Below are 25,515 nucleotides of genomic sequence, written 5' to 3'. Positions count from 1 at the left end.
CCGTGCTGTAAAGCCTTGATAATAATGGACAGCCAAGTCCTAGCCCCCGCAAAGGATCTTTAGGTCTTTCCAGGATATAAGAGCAATGCCAAGTGGGGCTTGAAGTTGTTGTGCCTCATGATTCTTGCTGCAGATTCCTCAGCCATAGCTCAGCAAATATGCCCTGCGGCATAGCTTGTTGAATCTGCTTTAAAAGAGAGAGACAGAGACAGAGAGAGATACACAGACACTGTGCCTGGCCGGCAGGAATATCAGTAGTGGACTGAATCCTCAGAGTGGAGGAGCCATCTCTCTATCTCTGCTCTTTTAGAGGACTGGTTTGTACATTTAACTATAGAATTAAATCACATAAAATATGCTGTACCCTAAACTGACCACACTTTAGGTCAATGGACTAGGTGCTGTGTACCTCTCTGCTGGTGTCTTCATAACTACATGCTTTTGCTAAGCTTTCTGTCTCTGACATTGCAGCTCTTGTAGGAGTAGATGAAGATCTACTGGAACAGCATCTGAGGCCCCTGCCTTGGGACAGGAGATCCCTAAAGCCTGGGGGAGAGAAGGGTAGTCAGCCTAGAGGGTCATGGGGAAAATGCAGAACCCAGATAATCCTAAGGCAGAGGTTCATGGCACACATGGGAATGTTAACAAGATAAAGGTGGCCTTCGCTTAAAAGGGAATTCCCTAGCCCTCCATGAGCACCAGTGGATCCATAATTAAGTTGTGGCCAAGTCATACACCATCTCTTCCTCAGAAAACTGAAGAAATGAAGGATTACAGAGTTAAAACAAACAAACAAACAAACAGAAAGACAAGACACGGCTATTCTTCCAGCAAGACCCAGGATGAAGCATTTTCCAGGTACTACAAACTTCAGAGTGGACTCTGAACTGTGATGAAACCAGATCAAGCAGAAGATGTGGAAAGTGAAACCAGGCAGATTCTTAGTGGTGTCACCGAACTTCTCAGACAACTCAAAGCAGGTGGGCTCGGAGTCAAGGCAGCTGGATTTTCTTAATGTCAATTACTTATGCTAATGTGCACAATGGCCAGGCAAACACAATTTAATTCCAAAGGGGCTTTTGTGAAAGGTTCCTAGAAAGAGTTCCAACAGAGGATAACACGACAGAACTCTCCAGAAAGAGTGAAGACTTGGAATCAAACTTTGTAAGTCAGGAGAGGCAGCCATCTAAGATCTAAGATGATAAGGTACCAAATCCAGAAAGTCTAGTTAAAGCAGCAAGGACTAAGCAGCCAAGCAGAGTGTAGCACAAGGAGGTCAGGAAGAAAGAGTAGGTGTGGCAAGGAAAAAGGATCTACAAGAGCCCTGAACCTGTTAGGTGTAGATGGCAATGCTTCAGTTTCATAAGTGTCAATGTCGATGGGTCTCAGGGCACACACTTGAGTCTTTCCTACTTGGGGCCACTTACTTAATTAAGGTCCAGCCCCTCATCTAACTTATCTTTTTTAAAGATGAGCCCTATGAACACAAGATCAGATGACAGTGCAGTCGATTGGCTTTGGAAATGAGGTAGAGGCTGGGAGGAAGGAGAAGGGTTAAGAGATAACAAAGTAAACACTAGAGTGAGATAAACACATACAGCCAGCTGATCTGGTTGACTGAGTAGCATTGGTAAGGTACTGGGGAGGGATCTGTTCCTAAAAATGGAAAACCAACTTTCCTAGGTTTTAGGATGTGACCATTCTGATTTTGCCACAGAATACTTAAGGATATGCTGCCATGCATATCATGGAAATGCTTGAGCACTTAATATTTATAATTCCTGAGTACATCCTCATGCCATGTCCCCTCTATTAAAACAAAGCAAAACAAAAACCCCGAAGAGCACATGGCCTTTCATGAATCAAGCAAGGGCAGCTGCAGTGCTTGCTCCTAAACAAGTTCAACTGGGAAACCAATCCTCTTTCTGCATTCTTCTGCATGGTGTTAATGGCAGCAGATACAACTCTCTGAAAGAACTAAATGCATTTACGGCTGTTAATTTTTAGTTGAATAATGTTAAAATCTACAGAGGTCTTAGAAATAAACTCATCCAACTTCTTTAGTTGACAATGAGGTCTTTGAAATTCAGAAAGATTAAGTCACTGGTCCAGGTTCTCTAGGCAAATCTGAGGCAGAGCTGGGGCTCCACCTGGTTTTCTTACTTCCAGTGTGAGGTCCTTTCTACTCACTGCGCTTAGGGATAAGATTTTTGCTTAGCCTTAGTAACTAAGTTGAGGGCTGAATTTGAAAATGAGGAAAGAAGAGAACTTAAAAAGTCAGCAGTGCTGTGCGAACTACATATTATATACTGACATCCTAGGCCAAAAAAGATTAGCATATATTGTAAAAGGTAAGCGAGGTCACCATTAATAAACTGGACTGACAAGGGAAAAAGAAAAGGTACAACTCACAGGACTTACAAGAGAGAAAAATGACAAATCAACCATTCAGCTTGGGTTGGAGTATAAACGCCAAAGGTCAGAGAGGATGCAAGTCAATGAAGAAAAGTTAAGAAAACACTGTGAAGAAACCACCAGAGTGAGTTCCACTGACTTTTAAATTCAATTCCCTTATAATCTGATCTCCATTCTAAAATCAGGATCTAGCTTCAGCAGATACCAGCTAAATAGAACTAATATTCTACTGTTCTCAGGCCACAAGCCCCATCTGCTCTGGATGAGAACTGCAGGTTTTCCCAACCACAGCCTATCCTATGTCGTATCTTTGCCACTGCTCCAATTTAAGATTTTCTGACATTTTCCTCTAGCAAATATTTAAAAAATAGAGGGTAGTTTTTACCAGAGGCTCTTTTTTTTTTTTTTTCCTAGAAGAGCACAGCTTCTCTTAGGACAGATCACTGATCAAAACATTATATTCTGGAGTCTCAGTAAACATTTTACAAAGCATTTCTTCCCTTCTCTCAGTCTTTTATAGCTCTTTATACCCACATTCATACCAGACTTCTCTAACTCCACAATCTTGGGAGACAGGGGGTTGGGAGAAATACTGGGTTGGCCCAAAACTTCGTTTGGGTTTTTCTGTAACATCTTAGCCAGAGAAACTGAAAAACAAAACATCGTAAGAGTTGATCTGCAGGGTCTCCTTTTGGTCCTTTCTCTTGAAGGCACTGAACTAAATTAACACCTAAGCTCTCCTGCAGGTCTAAGCCTCAGAGCAGTATCACCTCACTTTAGGAGTGGAGGACAAAGGGGAGGGGGTTCTTAGAGTGGGCCTGTTTTTAAGCTTCTATATTTCATTCTTGCTTTTAAGCCTCTTTAAGTGGTATTTTGTAATTTCTACCTCAGGACCTTTTTTACCTTCTTAATAGCTGGGAAACTTCATTTATGTTAAATGCTTAGAAGAAAAACTCAAAGTTCTAAACTTTTCTACACTTTAGGGAAAAGTGGGAGAACTCTCTTTGGCCCAACCTGTCCTTCTCCTAAAACCAAAAATATAAACACAGTGTGTGAGAAATACTTATAGTGTCTAAAAATAAATCAACACTTCCTCTATCAAAAAAATATTTCTCTACACATAAGAGTTCAATTTTTAAAGTTCAACCATTAGCTTTATGGCAGAATGGAACCTAAACAGCTGCTGATTTACACTTTTATTTTAGCACATAAATAAAACCATTATAAGTGACTATTCAAACAACAGAACTAGAAACGTCCCTTCCATCTCTTACTGTTTGCCAGGGATCTGAATGATGCACTGCCCTAAGAACTGTGCAACACGACGGCCCCGCTCAGCCCCTACTCTACACAAAGCTGTGCACGCCACAGCTTTGTGTAAGACCTGTAGTCTTAATTATCCTACAGGTTGGCTGGCTGAATTCTAATGTCCAGACATACACAATTTACTCAATAAATACAAGCATAGTATCTACCAAGTACTGCTTTTATGGAGCTTACATTCCAGTTATGAACATTACAGCTTGATAAGAGATAACTACTAAAAGAAGATTTCAAAATGCTGCCTCAAGTTTAAATCTACTCCATAAGGAAGCTGTCCACAAAATAAAATTCTGAAATGACATCATTAACTCTGGATGCTTCCTTTCCAGAACATTAATTTACAGTGTAATCATGTCAAGATAGTGGCCTTAGAAAAACATTTCCAATTATGCAGAAGGAAGACAGATACGGAGATCTTTCATTCCTTAATACCTTGGGAGGAAAAGGTGAGAATGCTTTTAAGTAAACTTCTTTATAGTATATAAATGGACTTCAATTACAGCCTTATTTTAATCATATTTGGGTAGATCATGGCAAAACTGGCTTTCAATGCAGATGAGACTTTTTATACACACCCAAGGCCCTGGAATTACTACACAGCAATTTAGTGTCTCATTCCTTAGTTGCTTTAAATTGTAAGCTCCCACAAGTACACACTAGTCTTCTGTTTCATTCCTGGGCACAAAGGAGGAGGTGTATCATAAATGCCAGATGAATAAATGGACATGATTAAAGCATCTCATTATCCACTTTGCACCAAAAACTGTGTGAGAGAAAAGACACATTTTCTGAATCTGATGCTTTGCAAACACTTAATACAAACTATTAAGTTTTCTGAATTCATAGCACTACTTCAGACTATCACACATTCTCCAGTGACACTTCTTGCCATTTCATATCATAATTTGCCTCTAGTAATGGCATTCAATTCTACATGAGTAAAGTAATGAAGTGGTTAACAGCATAGGCTTTGAAGTCAGAGAGACTGGGATACGATGCAGGGGCTATCACTTATTAGCTGGGTGGTCTTGGTCAAATCACTTGTTTCCTGATCTGCAACAGCTATCTTACAAGGTTGTGTAAGGTTTAAGGGAGATAATGTGCTAACGCTGATTATCAGCACAGTGCCCAGCACACAGTAAGTGCTCAATAAATGGTAGTTCTGTTAAATTTGGTTTCCCAAACAGATTATCTCTTGATGTAAATACCTAAATTACATGCCTTTTACATGCCCCCATACCACCTAACACAAGGCTTTGTATATAGCAAAGGCTGAATGGATATTTGCTTAATAAGGGAACTGGATCTTAATTTTTCTCATTGGCATGGTGAAAAATCTTATTCTGGCAACTCTGCTAATCAATACACAGAATCTAAGGTTTCCTACCATAACCAAAAGCCATAGTTATTACCCAATTTGTCTGGGTTCTGTCACATGCCAAAATCATTCAAACAAGGGAATCGGCATATAGGAAAGAATCCAGTGACAGTGTTATACTGTCAACACTTGATAATGCCTCTCTTTCAGGAAGTCAGACAACGCATCTCCGCGCCCCACCCCCGATCCTGGGCTTTGGTAGGGTCCCATTTCTTTCTATAGTTCAGTACAAAGAGGCAAATGGGAAATGCAGTTTTTCATCAAACTGGTTTATGGTCGTTTCTGTTTAAGCTATGCAGTTTTCGCACAGGGTGGGCAAAGTTTTTCTGCAAAGGGCCAGATAGTAAATATTTTAGGCTTTGTGGGCCTTGTGATTGTGCAGCCAACATCTCAACCTGCCACTGTAGTGCAAAACAGACACAGGCAACACATAAACAAATCAACATGGCTATATTCCAATAAAACTTGATAGACATTTTGTCAATTATACCTCAATAAAGCTGAAAAAAGATAAAGAGAGAAAAACTTTATGGACACAAATTTGAATTTAATTTACTTTTCATATGTCAGGAAATATTCTTCTTCTTTCGGTTTTCTTCCTCCAACCATTTAAAAATGCAAAATCCATTTTTAGCTCACACGCTACAGGATAATTACATAGGTAATAAGTACCCACAGGATATAGTTTGCTGACTCCTGTGCTAGCATTTTAATCACAGGAAAGAGTGTAGCACTGGTTCTGGTTCTTCATCACAAACTCAATCTTCTCAAGGTCTACTACTCCACAAATTTTATCATCCCAAACATTTCATTCATTTCCAGATAGAAAATTCTTGAAAATCCAACTAAGTCACTAATTTTAGTTCTATAGATCTAATATAGACCATATTTTAGCCCATTTCTTGGTTTATAATCACCTGTCTTAGATTGTAAATAACTAATGAAACAATCAATCTGTACTTCCTATTTTAAAAAAAGAACAAGAAGTATAATTCAATGATTTATGCAACTACAATACCACAAATAACAGTAAAACACTCAATTTTATGTCTCCATTTAATGAAACTCTGAAATATAAGTTCATTACTTGATTTTATAAATACCTCTATTCTGTATATAGCATTATCACTCCCAGGTTTGCTTCTTTCAGTATGCTGAAGGCCAAGGGTCTCAATACTGTGGGCAAGTGGCAAAACCTGGTCCTGTCATGGTGAACTCTTTAAAAATACTTACCATCATGAATCAATGTTGCAGAGTTCATTTAAAATTCTTTGGTAGATTAGCTTTCAGACGATAACTAACAATTTAACCACAGATTAAGTCAAGGAATTCTGAATTCTGAATGAATTTGTTGTTATTCAGTAGCAGAACCAAGTCCTGAAGGGTGCTACTTCTGTGGTACCGTCGAAAACCTTCAAAATGTTCAAGGCATTTGTTTCAACATGTAGACTAAGGCTCAGAAAGAATTTTTTGCATCTGCCTGATTTCACGGCAGAGACAAATACAGAATTTTGACAGTGTACCTTTAAAATGATCATTTAGAATTACTGAACTTCACAAAATGTTTTAAACTATAAATTCGTGGTACAATTATACTGTTACAGAGAAGACCAACTAGTAATAAAAATCAAGCTATAACAAATGATTAAAATGTTCAAAGTGAAGTGCTTATCAAGTTTTTGAGATAGCGGAAAGATATTAAGAAAAACTGACCTAAATTTACAAATATACTTTAAAATCGTGTAACTTCTAAAACATAGGAGATTTACATTTGTTCAAAATTTGAACACATGTATTTGAGATATGGTTTCATATGAATGATGACCCTTTGGAGAAATGACATCTATGGCGACCACAGACAGTAATAAGTAATACTTAGATAAACAACGTTAGACAGAATTTGGCCTCCTTACTTTTCTCAAGACATCTACTACTTATGATACTAACAAATTATTGATTTATATTGTATATTCTATTTAACTCCAAGAAAAGCAATATTATATTTGGTGCTTCAGAGGGTATACTACAGCAACAAAGAGTTTTGAAAACAAGTATTTTAAATATATTTTAAAATATAATTGTAAGAGTAAGAAGACATCTTGTCATTTTAATAAGAGATAAACTAAAAAAAAAGAGCTGATGCTTCTGAAGTATAAATATTCTTTTTACTAGAAGGAATAACTAGTAGTCTTGGAAATTTATAGCATAAAATCACTGTCTTCACTGTAAACCGTCTTTATTTATGCCCCAACACTGTTCAGCTTTTCTCCCAATACTTAAAAATATATATTTATTTTTAATCTTCCAATGAAGTTATTTAAGATAGTCTAATAAATGCTTCGATTTACTGAGCACCTACAGGCACCATGCTAAACATTTTAAATACATCAGAGCTCATCCTCACAATGTCCCTGTAGATATAACAACTTCCTTTGCTAGGAACAAGAGAGTAGAAAAATTCTCATTCTTCTTTGTTTTCCTTTTCTTTTCTTATTTTTTTCTCCCTGTACTTCTCAAAAAAATTGTCCAGGAAAAAACAATTGTTCAGTTTAAAAAGAAAAAAACATCTCACGCTTTGCTACCTTCTTCACACACGTCATCTACAAACCACTGTGACTGTTCCACAGGCGTCCCCCGCCCCCGCCAAGGAGTAAAACTTTAAGATTTTATGTTATCAATTCTTGAAGATATAAAAGAAAAGGCATTTAAAAAACATTAAAATATTAAATTATTAATTTCCAAATTGATTCAAGGACTGCTCCATTGATATCACCATGTCCATTTTAATTGGTTCCAAATAATTCTTTGAGCCCCTAGCAAATTCTTACTGGCCATTCCTTACTTTCCTCTGACTTACTGAGGTTTTATTATAAATGCTGAGTATTAAGGCTGTGTCTTTATTCCTCTTTATCTCACCTTACTGTTTTCCCCCTCCCTCCACCGACCTGACATTGTTTATATAATGTAGGCAGTTCAATCAATCTACGTAGAATTGAATTAAATTACTGACCTTCACTAATTATGATTTTCATAAAACTCTGGCATTCATTAATTGAGAATATTTTATACAGGTGTATATCACTTTATAGAATAGGTTGATTCCTGACAGTCAGCCTAATTTCTATAAACCAAATCATACTTTTATCCCTAGGGGAAAAAAACTGGTCCAGATTCACACTTGTGAATGCTATAAATTTTTAAAAATCATACATTTAAAAAGGAAAAAAACTCAGAAATAATGGTAAAAATTATTTCAAAATTAAACAAGTACCATACCATAAAACATATTCTCTTTGACCTACATCAAAGAAGTGGAAGACACGCCCTTGGTATTGTCTGCCTCTTGAAAATGGGAATTTCCTACATTTTCTCTATGCTAAGTATAGTGAAACCCCTTGCCTATGTGATCAGATGTAGGTTCCCTCTATTTTAAATCTCCTCTCTTCACATACCCGTAAAATTGCTAGCAAGGTTATGAAAGTTCTTAATGCAGAGAGGCCCATAACACATTTAATAGTGCTTAACAATGCAATTTTGCAATATAGTTCAAATATGCATTTGTCCATTCATCCATTCATTCTTCAAATATTGGTAAGTGCCAACTATGCACCCCATAGTATTGTAGATGCTGGGAATACAGTGAGGAACAAAATACAAAAAATCCCTGCCCTCATGGAGCTTACATTCTAGTTCCTCAAAAGGGATCTCCAGCTAAAATGTAAGTACTCAAAATCCAAGAGCAAAGCTTTCTGAAAAGCTCCATTAGTCAGATATCTCAAAGGAGCAAAGGCTACAATAAGTACTACATTTACATTTGTAATATGTTTTATTTTTATCAAAAATAAAAATAACATCCTGTTAAGTTTATTAATTTCCTTGAATTTTAATTTATATTTAAAATTTCTAATTTTCCTCAATTTACACTTCCTAGCTATTTCTGATAAATTCTGCAAGCTGCTTGAAGAAAGTAAAAGAGAGACCATCCTTTTAAATTTCCAACCTAATTGATGATCAACAGGTACCAATCAAGTGATGGTCTTCAAAAAAGCAATTCTTTGTTATAAAACAATGGGCCTCACAATTATAGGCCTGCTGTAATTTGCCACTGCTGCCTCTGCATGACTTAGCCAACTGACTGGGGTTTTGATTGAGATGCCAGTACTTAAAATAATTTGTTAGTTGTCTTAACTTCTTTGTTACTGTCCCATTAACTGAACTCATGCTTCTCAGTCAGCATTACTATGTGGTAAAGACTACCATTAGAAACTATAGACTTTCCCCGCGGCAGAGATTACAGCTAATTTTTACCTGGCATTTCTGTCAGTGCAGTTACTGCTAATGTGCTCTGGACCCTTCTTTCACCAAGCTCTTAACTCCTGCTCTGCCCTTGCTTTCCCTAACCAAAATCCTTGAATTATTCTAAGTTTAATATGGTCAGGCCACATCTGTTGTCAAGGTGAGTGGTCCTTCATCTTTTCTTGGGCTTCTTCTCCCTTTTCATGTCACAGCCAATGGTAATGTTCTCCACTTTCACCGCAGGACTCTTTCCACCCTTTCACTGACAGGACACCACAGGAAATCAGGAAATTTGTACCTATGCCACAGAGTGATAAAGGATGCCAAGCTAGGAATTAGGAGACCAACTTTGCTCTGCACAGAAGGATACAGAAAGATCCAGGTGTATTAAAGGAAATATCACTCTGTGTATGATTTCCGCATTTTCATTTCCATATTTATCTCTCTGTATCCACTCAACAATATTTATTGAGTGCTTATTAGGTTCCAGGGACTGTTTGTTATACAGTTGGTTTCTTTTAATGGGAACACACTAACACTGCTTCAAAGCAGGAGTGGTAAATCTCTGACCTACAGGTCATATTCAGTCTTCAGCTTGATTTTGTGTGGCCCAGAGAGAAGCTATTAAGAAATGAAATCACAGCAGGCCTTTTGAAGTCTTTACAAGCAATAAGATAGAGCCATAATTCCATGAAGAGAGGAGGCTTGTATCTTTCTCCTTTACTGCTGTGTATACCTCTCACTGTCTCTATCTCTTTGCTCTAGTTTTCTATTCCTTTTGCCTCATTCCCTTAACTGGTCATAATAGGGCAATGAGATATATGTTACTTCCTATATTTATTGAATTACATTACCATTTTCAATTTAAAGGGCAGACCAACTGAACATTTCATACTTTTATCCTGGAATAAATAAGCCTTCTGTTTGGCTGGGGGGTGGGGTGAGGGATGGGGGTGGAAATAGGTCTACAGGCTTTGAAATTTCTTTCAGAGATTGTCCACTCATCAACTCAGTAAACTGAAATTCCATCTTGGCAAGTATAAAAATTGCATTAAAAAATAAAACAATAATAAACATTGTACTTCAAGAATCTACACCAAAAACAGAAATACAATCAAAGTTAAGGCAGAAGTGTAAAAGGTAAATAAATATTTCATGGAGAAAGTAAATAAAAATCTATCCAAATAATTATTTCAACAAAAATAGAATAGAAATAAACGCATTCAAAGGAAGAGTTAACATTTATAATTTTTATACACTGAAAATAAAAATTCTCCACTCCTAACCGTTTTCATGCAGATTTTATCACAAAATTACTTTATATTTTCCAATTTACAATTTCTCTCTTCAGTAGTTGCTATGAACTATAAATTATTCACTTGATTTCCCAGAAATTAAATGTTCCTAAAAACTCTATATAATCCCCATTACACAGGCATACTATAGTATCTTTTCTTCAGCACACACAAAAAACTATAATAATTATAACTTATTCTTTATTTGTTATCTTTCTACAGAAATTATCAGGATTAGCCTTACCAGGAAATTATACACATTATAAATACAAGTTTTAATAAACTACCGATCATCAGACTGTTACGTTGTACTTCTAGAACACGATATCACAAATTAAAGTCATTAATTCCAAAACAATAGTTTATTAACAAAAAAGTACAAAGAAGTACAAATGGACATCCTATTTCCCCCCATTATGGTCCATCTATCTATCTCCCTTTCAGTCCATGGCATGGCCTTCTTCAGCTAAAAGACTGGGTAAAATACCTCTCCTCTTTCCATTGGGCCCTAATAAATACATAATGATTTGTTTTGGGATGGTTTAAGTTATACAGTCCATGTCAATTTTTAAAAAATATTTTATCTATATGAATTGCCATAAAAGCCTCTTCCCTTGCAGTATACCAGGTACCTAAACTGAATGAAATATATGAACAACAACATTCATAAATCATGATTAGACATAGGTAAAATCATATCACTAGTATGTTTGCCTTGAAGTAACAGTTTACAAATGAAAGCTTAGAGGTGTCAAAAAGGATTTTCATAGATATTTACTAGAACACTTCAAGTCAAAAACATCTTGTTAACTGAACTGAATTGAGGTACATGGAAAACATTCAGCTTAGTTGTGTTTTCTGAACTGATTTTAAAGCAAAGCTACTTACATATCTAATCTTACAGATCTTACTGCTATTAATTTCAATTTTCTCCAAGAATGGTACAATTTATTTCAATAAACCTACAGTTAATTCCATACTTCTCTTTCTACAAGCCCAAAGTACTTCTCTAAATCATGTTAAAGCCCCAATACCTTGTGATTTCTCTCACAGGGCTCCTTAAAATACCAATGCAAGATGGGGAGATTTAGTAAACTGCCACATTCAGTAAATAATGCACAATTTGCTCTCTCTGCTATGGCTCATCAAGACAGAACATATGAATTAATTTATGATGTTCCTAAAAGCCTTGTTTATAATTTATTAGATTATACATGGTTTTTTTTTGAGTAGTAAGCTCCAGGCTTTTGGTTTGTGGAGGGAGCCAGATCAGAGCTTACCACAGTACTTTACTCCCTGCTTAGAACTATTCTCATAAAGAACATGAGCTCAGTGTTGGACTAGGCTGTAATAACATAAGGTGCTATAGCAGTGACACATTTTTTGGGAGCTGGAAAATTCAGATGACCACTCACTAAACATAAAATCATTATTCCACAAAGATTTTATTCACATCGAACTTGCACAGTAGCAAAAAAAAAATCAAAACATAACTAAGCCACATATCAAAGAACAATATACAATAGAGATTTGAATTTCTCAATGGCATTGGAAAGTATTTCCATAAATAACATTTACAATTCTAGTGTTAGGTCTTTCAAGGTGTCTGAAGCTTCACAGTGCTAGAATTGATTTTTATCAGAACACATGCAAAAATGTGCAACACAATAATCCATATTAATGACACAAAAAAGCACGCCAGTTATTTGTCATTCCAGCACGGCCATGCCACTCTATGTTCTAAAAACAAACAAACAACCCCCCAAATCCGGGTCCCATTCATTCTTCATTTATGCCTTTAGTCACTCTGTTTTATTATATTCAAACAGTCACTGTTAGTGCTCTTCACCACGACTTTCAGGTTGACGTCACTCCCTGCCTGCTGGCTGTCAGGACTGGGGGACGCCCCTCTCCCAGACTCACCTTCTTCCGGATGTCTTCATCGTTTGCTCCGAGAGAGGCATAGAGCTTGAATGCAGCCTGGCGAAGTTCGTGAGCATGCTTTAAGTCATGATCAAGCTATGGGAGGGAAAAAAAGATATGTTCCAACCCAGTCCACAAATTAAATTTTCAATAAAACTAATAAAGTAGAGTTGAAGGAAAAATATGTTTTAACAACTATTAACGTTATCAGTGCTGGTTATTTTGGGTTTCTGCTCACATATGACTGAGACCTTGCTGTGTCTGTGTCAACATGACCTGGAATTCTTGCAGTCTGCTTCTGTCTAAAATGTGACACCGGTATATGAAAAACCTTTGTGAACCTTTGAGCCTTAAAAATTCAGTGTTGCTAGATGGCAGCTTTAGTGGCACTGTTGCTTGCTTGCACCAGCTCTTTTTTTTTTTTTGGCTGTGCCACGTGGCACACGAGATCTTAGCTTCCCAACCAGGGATCGACCCTGTGTCCCCTGCAGTGGAAGCGCAGAGTCCTAACCACTGGACCACCAGGGAATTTCCCACCAACTCTTTGAAATGCTCTCAAAAACATGGCACAGGGACTTCCCTGGTGGTCCAGTGGCTAAGACTCCACACTCTCAATGCAGGGGGCCTGGGTTCGATCCCTGGTCAGGGCACTAGATCCCACATGCTGCAACTAATTAATTAATTAATTAATTAAATTAAAACAAAAAACAAAAAAAATGGCACACTCAGGCCTTTCTAACCTGGAATACAGCTGATAACTTGGGTGCTGCTGCAACAGTATCTTTAGAAGGTTTTCCCAAACATTAATAGTGCTAACCAAATTTCAGCATTTAAAAAGCTTTTAGAAGCAGGAAAACCTTTGTAAAAATGCTTAATAAACAACAGACCATGGTAATCATTGCTACCTGTCTATTACAGCTATCTGAGAATTATGTTCAGGGGGCTTTTTTGGGATAAATTTATTAAAATTATTACTGGTATGAAACAATTAATGCTATCTTTTCATATGCATAACTGGCTTTCTCAGTTATCAATTCTTCCATATACCTGATTTATCACCAAACTACCATAAAAATAAAAGAGAAGCGTGTTCTCAGGACACTTTCAGTGACTAAATATGAACCAGTAAATATATAAGGCATATCAGTAAAGTAAATAATTTTATAACTAAGAGATATAACTTATCCAAATGATTACAACTTTTTCCAAATGAGTTGCCTTGGAAAGGTTCACCCTTATGCAAAGATGTAGGTGTTGTTCATAATATTCTGAGACCCTCTTTTGAACATTCCTAAAGAACTGAATGGCACACTAGCAAGAAAACCCTGACAATAATAACATATTTTCATCGACTAAGAGAGTTTTAAGTTAACTGTCACTGGTTTGTGAAGAGGGGGAAATCCAACTGGGTAACATCATTTAGAGTAACAACAACAACAAAAACTCCACAGTAAAAAACTAAAACTCAGTTGGGGTGGTTCTGAAGGCAGTTCTTAAGAGTAGCTCCCAAATATTTTGATCAAAGCAGGTACTGATGGGTTATGGGAGGAACCTCCCAATATACGACACTCATTTTGATGTGTAAGTTCTAAAATATCTATTCTTATGTCTTAACTACTTTCCAGTCATAACATTTATTAGAATACTGACTTGGACTAAAATACCATGAAAATCACACATTTATTAACATGTAAAAAAGTCTCTCTTATGGGTCTAGTACCTATACTTGTATGTCAGAAACCACTGGATAATCCATCATCGAAAATAAAGACGACAAAACAAACTAATATTCAAGTTTAGGAGATTTAAAAAAAAGTTATTATTATTCCAGTTTTACTGTGATGGAAATAAAATGGAAAAACCCTAAGAAAAGGGATAATCTTCTATATACTAGTTAAACGTTTTGCACATGTGTAAGCTAGACGTTCTTGTAACTATGTTTCCTCACTCTCATGTCCATCAAAGTGTACTATTTGCCTTGCTGCGATGGTCAGCTAAGGGTGTTCATGAGGCTGTAGTTAGGACTTGCTCATATGTCTTTGTACTTTGAGTTACTGTGTCAGTGAGCAAGCAGCCAGAGGGAAAACAGACAAGGCAGCTGCTTCAATATAACCTATCACTTCTACTAGAAAAACAATACTACTGAAGGAAGAGCAGGCACGTAACTTTAATACATAAAGGGCAGTGTACATTAATACAAATATCAATGGAAGTTATTTTAGGCCCTTTCTGAGACAGAGAAAAGTTATACCCTTAATAGTTTGTTTTATTTTCAGTGTTAAATGCCAAATGAACAGTTGCCTACTGGATGAAGTTTTTTGGAACTCAGTGGCATGGGAGAGGTCAAGAGAATAGTTTAAAAAAATTTACCACTGGGACCAGTGGCATCAAAAATACAGTCACATTTGTGAAACAGTACTGGTTACTATTTAGGAGGCAATGCTCTCTCTACCATGACCTCCTTAAATAAACTTTCTCTAACAGAATATTTATCTCTCATGCTTAGAGAAGTGGATATGACAAACACGTTGAGAAAAACAAAGCCAAAAAGAATATCTACCTATTCTGAGGAACTTATAGTTTGAGAAAAAGTTAGCACAATTTGGTCCTTGATGGTCTCAAACTAGAGGTTAGATGGTGCTTTAGCTGTCACTAGCAGGCCCAAAGCACAGTATGAAACTGCAGAAAAGAAAGAAGAGATGGCAAAAATTAGAAGAAAAGGTAGCAAAAGAAAAAGACAGTGGCGGAGAGTAAAATAAAGCCACTCAGTTGCCTGGAACAAAAGATTACCCTTGTCCTAAAGAATGAGAATATAGTGACAAAGCTGATTCTGGGACTTTCAATAGCATTAGATGATGTTGATATAATGTCAATAACCAGCTTAGAGACCCCACTATTTTGGGGTTAGCTGGGAATTTGGGATGCAATTTTCTGATTATCTCTTTACTAAAAAACTTCTGACAATAAACATGAAACAAACTGGATTCAAAAACTCAAAGTGACATCATCTATGTTACTAAAAGATTTCTTTATTTAAAAGGGCTCTGAACTGTTAATTATCAATTGGTTCAAAAGTGGTGAACAGTAAGAAAATCCTTTTAAAAATCCCTCTCTTGAGCTGCTGAAAAGGAAAAGAGAACATACCCTTTTAATATCAGTGATGGCACTCACAGAGCTGGGATACTTGAAATAATCAGCAAGCATGGCAATGAGGTGATCAGTAATGCTAGCAATTCTCTGTAGCTCAACATCTGGTTCAATCAGATAGGCGAGTGTCTCAGCTCCTTCAACTCTCTCCTCTAGTAACCTCTCCTTACTGCACATTCGAACCAAACAAGGCAATGTCTGGAAGGTAGTGATATTAATTATTTGCTTTTTGGTAAACGCAAAAGCATGATGGAGATCATATAGTAACTATATCAACCCAACAGTTTTTACTGGGAGTCATGTTTGTGATCAAATGTTTCAATAAAGACTTTCAGAGAATAAAAGTTTTTTTTGGAATGTAAAAACACACAAAATTCGGTGCATATTAATCAATTACACTGGCACACTAAACTCCCATATATTCAAAGCACATTAATATAAAGTCTAATTAGGCTTTTGTGATTGCTAAGACTGAAGCTTTATTGTAAAACCTTACAAAAGACATTTAAGAATCCCTAATAAATCATTTCTGATGCTCCTGCCCTGTCTATGTATTTATTTACCTAAAATACATCCAGCAGTTAAATTAGGAACGATTTTGCCTTAGAAAAAGTATGCTATCTTTTCCTTAATGAGTGTGATATAGCTGGGATGACTTTCAATTTTTGTTTAGAGTTTAATACTTACAGTTGCAAAAACAAAATACAGCTTTAAAAACTCAGTGATCTTCCCATTAGTCAGATTCTACCAGTTCTCCTATAATCCAAGTGAAATGCATCAATCATAGTTCCTGAGTTCTCCAGAGAACTCCCTGGAATGACTGTGCTATCTACTAGTCCAATTTTACTTCTGAGGTCCTTCAAAAACCTTGGCACTGGTCTTGGTAATTTATCTACATTAGGTTCTCAATAAAAATATCCCATGTTTATATTTCTAAGGCTGATGAATCAACTTTAAAGGATAATGTGGAAATAGAAACTGAAACATCAGAATTACAGAAAGACTTCCTCTACAACCGCAGTCAACTATGCTTTGTTCTTTTCTAAGTTCCTATTATAGCTTGACCACAGAGTTTACCACTTTATTGTTCACTGTTGACTTCTTATCAGGCTGGTTCCATCTTTTAAATACGACTCTAGGCTTCCAAGAAGAAAGCCTATTCTTATTTTCCTTGGAACAGCTACCAACATTTATCAATACCATAAATTCATGGATTATTGAATTTAATGCTCACAACTACTACACAAAGAAGATACTATTAACCTAGTTTACCAATGAGAAAGAAAAGGAGGGGTAGAGCAGTTAAGTAAGGGCATGGAAGCCCTTAGCACTCTATGCAGTGCTATTTACTTAGGGGGTCCTCAGATCTCATTAAATTGTCTTGCTTCACCAAAGACTAAAGGAAACATTAATCTTCTTAATGTTCTTCTATCCTTGGGTTCATTTTGAACACTGATAATGAGATCTCACATTCACAAAGTGACACACTATCAATTTACTTACAGTTGTTCTGTTCTTTATAACTAAAAGCTGTTTAATGTATTTAATATATTGTTATTCTCAATAACCCTTTGGGATAGATGAGCAGGAATTATTGCTTCCATTTTCATAATTAGGAGTCTGAGGCACCACAAGAATAAGGGATGTGCCCGAGGCTACTGACCCAGTCAGTGGTGGAAGTGCTAAAACCAGAATCCAGGTCTTAGGACTTTTAGGGCTAGTCTTTTATCTGGGCTTTTCTGAGTTCTAGTTGCATCTGACACACACCACAATAATGATGATTGCTTTCATGTGTTATTTACTTATTCTTTCTCATTATGCCTTTTGATTATCTGCCATGTGGGTGAAATAAAGTCTTTATCTATAGAGTTAGTGAACTGCTTGCCTACAAAACTGTGTTGCAAACTTAATGAAAACCAAGGACTAAAATGTATTTTCTATTTAACCTGAATTTTACACATTTTTATAATTTTTATATCCTTCTAATTACCATAAAAGTGAAAAAGGTTTGACAAGGAAAGATTTACTTTGACTTTCAAAACATATCTAAAACCAATTTTTTAAAACTGCATGTCATCCCACTGAAAAGCATGGTGTTTTAATATTATTTCATGCTGTGCACACATACCATAGTGATAAATGTGTAAAAAGAAATAGGAATACAAATATTTATATTCAACACTTATATGACTGGATAATTTTCGCATGTTTTTAGAAGAATTAATTCGCTCACCTTTAATACAATACAGTTGTCATCTGTCCGAATTGCTCCAGCTCTACACATGTAAGTTAAACTGGAATAAGATGGCAGAAAGTAAGTTTTTGCTTGTGTTTTAAAGCTTTAAAAAAAACAACGACCTACTTGCCTTTAAGATATTATGGGGAAAAAAAAGACAACTACTCTTACTTATCTTGAGGGAGAAGGTTTTGACACTCCCTTATCTGAGATTCTGTTAATTAAATAGTCAAATAAAACTATCCGATATAGGCAGACAGTAAGCCAGAAGTTTTTTAAAATACGTACAAAATTGTTTTAAAAATAAATGGCCGAATGAATGGGTAAACGATAAAGCAAGGTGCTGGGCACACTGGAGTTCTCTATACTTTTCTCTATACTTTTTGTTTGAAATTTCCCATAATAAAAAGGAAAAAAATTTAAAATAAAATATAAAGTTAACAAAGTATCTAAATTTAAATGAAGTTAAGTTGGGATATTTCAACTCCAATAGCAGTGGTAGAAGTATCACAGAAGAAGCATTTAACTTGTAACACTTATAGCTATCCCTAAGATATTAACTAACTAGTCAGAGGTTACCAGTAGTGTCTTTGAGAATTAATTAGTGATTTGGCTCTACTGAAAAACAATTTACCTTCACAATTATATCTGGCCGTGAATAAGAATACAATTACTTTCTACTCTCTAAGCAAGTGCTGAACATTAAGCAATCAAGAAACTTAAATTAATGGATTTCCTTTTTGAATTAGATTCCTTTGGTAAGCTGAAGGGAAAAAACCTAAAATACCCCATGTTCTGGCTTCTAGGGAAAGTTATAAACAAGTCAGTAAAACTCCGTACTTATACTGTAGGAGATGAACTCTTTATAGCTGTTATCATTATCTTAAGATTTGTTACTACATTGTTTTTTGAAACCAGTTCCATGAGAGTATTACCTTACTAACAAAAAGGCAAATGCTCAGTTTTGAAGACAAAAAAGCGGACAAACAAAAAATACAAATCATATAAACAAACAGAAAACAATTCATGATGCAGGAGTGATTCACTGAAAATTCCTCATTCTGGCCAAAATATTAGAGAGCCACAGCTTCTTAAATACTGAAACTAAACCATTCACTTAGCACAGAACCCTACAATAACAGGTGTTAAACCTATCTGGTAATGTATTGATAATTACAGAATTAACATGTACTGAATGCTTACATGAGCCAGGAACTGTGCTAATAAGAACATTACATAACTATCTTATAAATGGTCACACCTCTATGAGGAATCTTTGTTTTGTTTTTCCAAAGATGAGGAAGTCACATTCTCTGAAATCATGCCTTGGTTATCAATTTCAACTAATCCTCACTATTTCTGTATCTTTATGTTTTCCTGACATGATACTTAGCATAATATGTGTTGGTTAAATCTGATCTAATTCTGTGTTATTTCAACTGAAATACAAGGAGAAGGGAATGTAATGAAGTAATTTTCTGTAGGTAGTCTTAGATGTTATAAGAGAGTTCTTGTTCTGCATGCTACTAGTAGTAAACTGAGTATAAAACTCACATCTATTTAAGAAGATATGAGATAATCCCATGACTTTCAAATTTCAAAATCCCAAAACAAGATGGGGATTGAAAGTGAGCTCATTAGGCTGTCCAAAAATACTCTAAATTGATAAAGCACTGTCTTTCTTCCCACATTGTCTTGACCTTTACCATTTTGCTGATGTGAGCTGCATTTCAATGGGCTTATCCCTCTGTAACATCTTCACAAAAATCTGTGGTAACAATTCTCCATCAACCAACACTAGAAATAAAACAAACAACAAGGATTAAGGAATTCTTTAAATCTACAAAGTTCATAAATTAAATTGTGTAGGTGCCACTTAAAGTTCCAGCCTACCATTTACCAGGGTCATCGATACCTGCGGGTTTTCAAAAGCTAAAACTGAGAAGCATTTCAGTGCCTGCATTCGAACCTGTAAAAATAAACGAACAAACAAAGCATTTATTTTAATTTTGCAAATATGAATTTTAATGTCTCAGAATCTAAACTCTTCTGAAGAAATATCTATTTAAATCTGCCTAAAGTACTAAAGGAAGGAGTCAAGGGAATAAAAATAAGACCTGTATATCTGAAGAGTACAGTAAGTTAAAATTAATTTTGAAATAAGAAAAAACAGGGAGGAAGTAGCAACTAAAATGGAACTAGATAAATCCCTATTCAAATTTAAAAGAACGCTGTAAAAAATACAATGCTGGTAAGGCAAAGGGAACTTAATAACAATTACTAATTGCCTTTCAAGTGGGACATTTCTTCTTCCCAAATTACAAACCAGAGAACTGAAGAGAAGACCAAAAAAAGAGTACTCTTGTAGTCGTGTATGGGATGGAGATGGGGAGTGGGGGAGGAGAACACGAGAGGAAAGAAAGTTATGATAAAAGTTCGAAAAGGACTAAACTAATTTAACTTTAGAAATACTTATGAATTATGTTACTATACCTCAAAACTAGGTAACTGGTCTGGGATGACACCAAGGGCTCAAACTCTTGACCACATACAACATATTTTATAATTTGCAGGAGCTCCTATGAGAGCTGCTATTTTTCATTCTTTCTGTTCAGCTTTCACCAGATGACCTAAACCTCACTTCCAAGCCTGAGTCTATATATGATGTTCTTCTGTGGAGCCTGAGATTGGCAGGATAGGTAGCTGAGGTGTGAAGAAGCTCTGTCCCTCACTTGGGCAATGCTCTGCAGCACAAGCACATGCCTACAGGTGGAACCTAGAATATGTTCATGACACTCTGACAGTGGAGCAAACCTTGGCAAGAGTAATGTTACCAAAACCTTTTTCCTTCTACAACCTGTAACTTGCCACAGTAGATAAGGAAGTCTAGTGTGGAAAAGAAAAGAAAGAAATGAAGAACTGGGGGAGTTAATGAAGCTAGAGGATGGAGAAGAACAAGAACAGTAAATCGCCACCCCAGCAACTGTTTCTTGACATACAAGTGCTGACTGGTCTCAGCCTACACACGGTACAGAGCAGAGGAAGCAGCTCTCAGTATATATGTCCTTCCCTTGCCTCTGGCTAGTTTCAAGCTGGTTCCATTCCCCATTCCTATTCTTGTGAGATCTTCACCAAGATCTAACTTTGGATGTCTGAGGTAGGGAAAACGTACATACTAGCAGGCCAGACCTGTAAAAAAGCTAAGGACAAAAAGAGCAGACTAGGATCAGTGCAAATGGATAGACGACAAAAATGACAGCTTCTCTGCTTTACAGGAAATTCCTAGCATATTTAGTTCTAATGTGACACAATAAAGACAGTGTCCCAATATTTGCTACAACTTACCAGTTGGACAATAATGAAATGACCAAAGTTTTAACTAAATGCCTGATAGTATATCATGACACTGCTTACCTATATATAAAAGATAGTAAAGAAATTTAATTAACACAACTGAAAACCCTTGACTTTTTAACTCAAAATACAAAACAGAACACATTTTAAATGTTGATGTGTATGTGGGTATATGCTGTAAGTTTGAGTCAGTGTGGCTAAATAAAGGTTTCAAATAGGAAATCCAAGGTCTTTCCTGTTATAGCAAGCCATTGCTCCTACATACTTCAAGGCATGACCTCACATGCAACTTTGGCACTGACACCATACCAGAAGAGACTACTAATGATCACAGGTAAAAATCAATAGGAACTCATACCACAATCATATCCTGAAGAAAAAAAAAAAAAAAAGGAAAGGCAAGGTGGATTTTTTTTTAAGTGCACTCTCTCTACAGGTAAAACAATGCCCCATAACATTTTACTGATAAAATACTATTCTTGATCACAATATCTACCAAAGAAACAACAAAACATGTGTGCTTCTTTCCAGACCAAGACTCTAGAAACCCAAAATAAAGTATAAAAGTCTGGCCATAATTTTTAACATCTTACTTTGTAAGATACTGAGGTTAGTAGGTGAGCAATATTCTGAACTGCACCATGATTAAATAAAATTGTTTGATGATCTGGACCCTGTAAGAAAAGAGAATATAATAATACATTAAGAAGAGTAATGATTCATTCCAATAAAACATTTACTTAAATGGAGAAAACCACATTCACTACAATGTAGAATTTTTAGTTACCCTTCTCCTGTATAAACCCATTCCCAAAAAGCAGGCTAGACACTGTTTTCAGTCCTGCAAAGGGCTGTTATATCTTACCTCTCATCTCAGTTCCATAGAACCGCTGCCTCCTTACCTCCCCAAATAAGGAAGGGGGCACAGAAGCTATCCTGGCATAGGCCCTCACACCATTACAGCAACAAAAGCACTCCAAATTCTGCATTTCATGTGCACACCCTTACCCTATGACCACAGGAGACAGTGTAGTCATTCTTACAACTTAAGGCTGATGACCTAGCCAGGGGAACTCTAAAACTAATTAATTACAAGAGAAACTGGACCAGATCCTAAGCTACCTCAACACATCTGGGAGGTTGGAGCAGTGGATGGTAGGAAACACAGCACTGCATAACTGAGAAGTAAACATGTTTTAGTTCTCTTTCTCTCTCATTTCTCTTAAAATGATCACTTCTTAGAGTAAGAAAGTGAAGTAATAGGAAAATTCAGGTATTTTATTTTTTACCAACTCTGTTTTCTACTAATCAATTTACTTAAGATCTTCAAAATGGCACAAGCTAAAGATTAATGCAAGGCTTTGAAATTGCCAGTACTTAATTCACTTCTTTTATGTCCCACCCATTCACTCAAATAATGAAAAGTCAATTAAAGCCAAGGCAAGGATGGTATTTCATGCTTATCATAATTTAGGAGAGAAAAGTGTAGCACTGAAAGGTAGGTTACCTATTTGGGTTCACCAGAGGAAACCAGTTCCTAGTCTAGAAAAAAAGCTCTCAAACCAACTTCTCCAACTCACTATTTAGCCAAGTTACAACTGTCTTGCAGATGCTCATTCTTTCTTGGACCAAAATATCCATCATTTGAAGTGGGAAGATTAGCATTCATACTTCTGAATAATAAAAGAGCCATACTCTATTTTATAGGCAACAATCCCCTAAACATTTTACATACTATTAAGAGCCCTTTAGGGACTTCCCTGGTGGTCCCGTGGGTAAGACTCTGCGCTCCCAATGCAGGGGGCCCGGGTTTGATCCCTAGTCAGGGAAGTAGATCCCACGTGCATGCCAAAACTAAGAGCTCACATGCAGCAATTAAGAAGTCCTCATGCCACAACTAAAGATCCCGCCTCCCGCAACTAAGACCCGGTGCAGCCTAAATAAATAAACAAACAAACATTTTTAAAAAGAGCCCTTAAAAAAAAAAACACTTCAGCAATTTCTCTCTTAATTTACATACATCTTAAAAATTGAAGTATAATTGATTCTATACATTTTCTAACTTCTAATTTCTTATTTTTAAAATTAATTAATTAATTAATTAATTAATTAATTAATTAATTTATGGCTGCGTTGGGTCTTCGTTTCTGTGCGAGGGCTTTCTCTAGTTGCGGCAAGCGCGGACCACTCTTCATCGCGGTGTGCGGGCCTCTCACTATTGCGGCCTCTCTTGTTGCGGAGCACAGGCTCCAGACGCGCAAGCTCAGCAATTGTGGCTCACGGGCCTAGTCGCTCCACGGCACGTGGGATCCTCCCAGGCCAGGGCTCGAACCCGTGTCCCCTGCATTGGCAGGCAGATTCTCAACCACTGTGCCACCAGGGAAGCCCCTTATTTTTAATCACTATATAATATGCCACAGTTTACTCAAGCAAACCCCCATCACATATTTTTGGTACTTTCTAATGTCTCACTATTAATTGACTCTTTTGAAACATAGGAGTCTCTGGCTTATTCATTATAAGGGTAGTGGTGGAGACTACAAAGGGGGAGCCAAGGAAAAGAAGGGTCTCCTCAGAATCTGACCCATTTTTTCTACCACAAGTAGGTAACTAGAATAAGTTATGAAGATAAGCCTCAATTAGCCTTGACTAAGGTTTTTTTGCCTTCCTTATAAATTTTAACACCCTGATTTATATACAGGCAATGTTTAGCAGAACAGCTAAGTAGGCAGGGGGCTGCCTCTACCCCCTTGTACCTCACTGTTCTTCCACTGTATTCAGCCAATCCATTCTCCTGATTTGAGGTGACCTAATACTAATAGATTATTTTATATTCTTCAAGACAAAGAACAATACACAAGTATATTCCTTCCCCCTATTTTAACACAAATGGTAGGATAATACTATATATTTATATATATATAATATATAAAATACTACATATAAATACTATATATATACTATACATACATATATAAGTATATATATGCATGGCTCTAAACCTTTTATTTCCTTTATAATATATCTCAGTGATCACTCATATCAGTACATAAAGAGCTTTCTCATTTCTTTTTTGGCCTTAATCCATTGTACGAATGTCCCATACTTTAACTAGTGTCCTACAGTTAGACATTCAGATGGTTTCCAGTCTTGGAGTTATATTTATAAATGATGGTGAAGCACAGTGCAATTCTCTGTATGTAACTGTTTCCCACCACTTACAGGATATTGTACTTTTTAATCCCTCACATTCTTTGCCCAAATTGCAGCAAATATTTGTTACAAAAGAAGCTCTTCCTCCTCTCTATGGTCATAGATAGGATTGTGTAAAAACAACTGCAAGGAAGGAATTAGTGACTGAACCAACTAAAGAGGAGGAACTATTATTCCATTATCAAGTTTCTCTTTAGTCTCTCCAAATCAACCTGCATGAACCTGGAGTTAGTGAAACAGCCTCTCAGGGTGGGAAGCACATAAGCCCTCATGATCCTAAACCCCAAAAGATAGGTCTCGAAGTCTGAGTCACTGCTTAAGTGGCAACAGTGTAGAAGTTAGAATTCCAATTAATATTATTACTAGCCTTTTTTTGCTCCTTAATAAATCAGGGAGAGAATTTCAAAAATATAACTATGATTAGCTTATAACACAAATGCTTTAGAAATCTCTTTTTCTGTCTCCCCTGCCCAAAGTATGTAAATTTATTTAATATTGATACTAGTATATGAAAATTTGTCAATGAGTCTTAAAATGCTACTATGAATTTTATTTATTGTTTTCATAAACAAAATGAAAATAAAAGGTTTTTATAATTAATGACAATACAGAGATCATCAGACCAGTTGTTTTCAAAGATACATGTTGTTAGTGTATCAGTAGGGAAATTAATACTGTATTTTAGACTATTACTATTGTCACTGGGTTTATACATGCTATAATGTTTCCTGAGGTCTAGTTATATCTCAGACTACTTAAATTGGGTCATCTAATTACCATGGCAAATGCTAATTATCAGGCTAAAAGAAAGCTGAGTTCAGGTTTTTAATTTTCTTCAGTTCTGTTAGTGGCACGAGGGTGCCTGTAAATTCTTGTTCAGCATAAGTTTCTCTCCAGCAAAAGAACTAGTGATTTAACAGTATTCCGTTATCTAT

At 36.2% G+C, this 25,515-nt stretch overlaps 1 protein-coding gene across 3 annotated transcripts in view; it reads right to left on the bottom strand.

Annotated features, from left to right (window-relative positions):
- ARMC8 (armadillo repeat containing 8) overlaps positions 1-25,515 on the bottom strand; it is a 103,535-nt gene that overhangs the window by 31,711 nt on the left and 46,309 nt on the right. For 2 of the 3 annotated variants that reach the window (XM_068545975.1, XM_068545976.1), the window contains 6 exons: positions 21,961-22,041; positions 19,907-19,982; positions 19,720-19,810; positions 18,011-18,071; positions 15,775-15,975; positions 12,631-12,726 (listed from right to left, as the gene is read on the bottom strand). In XM_068545975.1, coding sequence (XP_068402076.1) covers positions 12,631-12,726; positions 15,775-15,975; positions 18,011-18,071; positions 19,720-19,810; positions 19,907-19,982; positions 21,961-22,041 — 606 coding nt within the window. The remainder of the gene's footprint in view (positions 1-12,630; positions 12,727-15,774; positions 15,976-18,010; positions 18,072-19,719; positions 19,811-19,906; positions 19,983-21,960; positions 22,042-25,515) is intronic. The other variant, XM_068545977.1, reaches the window with a different exon arrangement.

The sequence above is a fragment of the Eschrichtius robustus genome, chromosome 6, assembly GCF_028021215.1.
Source record: "Eschrichtius robustus isolate mEscRob2 chromosome 6, mEscRob2.pri, whole genome shotgun sequence".
In the NCBI taxonomy this organism is placed as follows: domain Eukaryota; kingdom Metazoa; phylum Chordata; class Mammalia; order Artiodactyla; family Eschrichtiidae; genus Eschrichtius; species Eschrichtius robustus.
The sequence above is the reverse complement of the archived record's forward strand: the minus strand, read 5'-3'. Positions and strand labels throughout refer to the sequence as shown.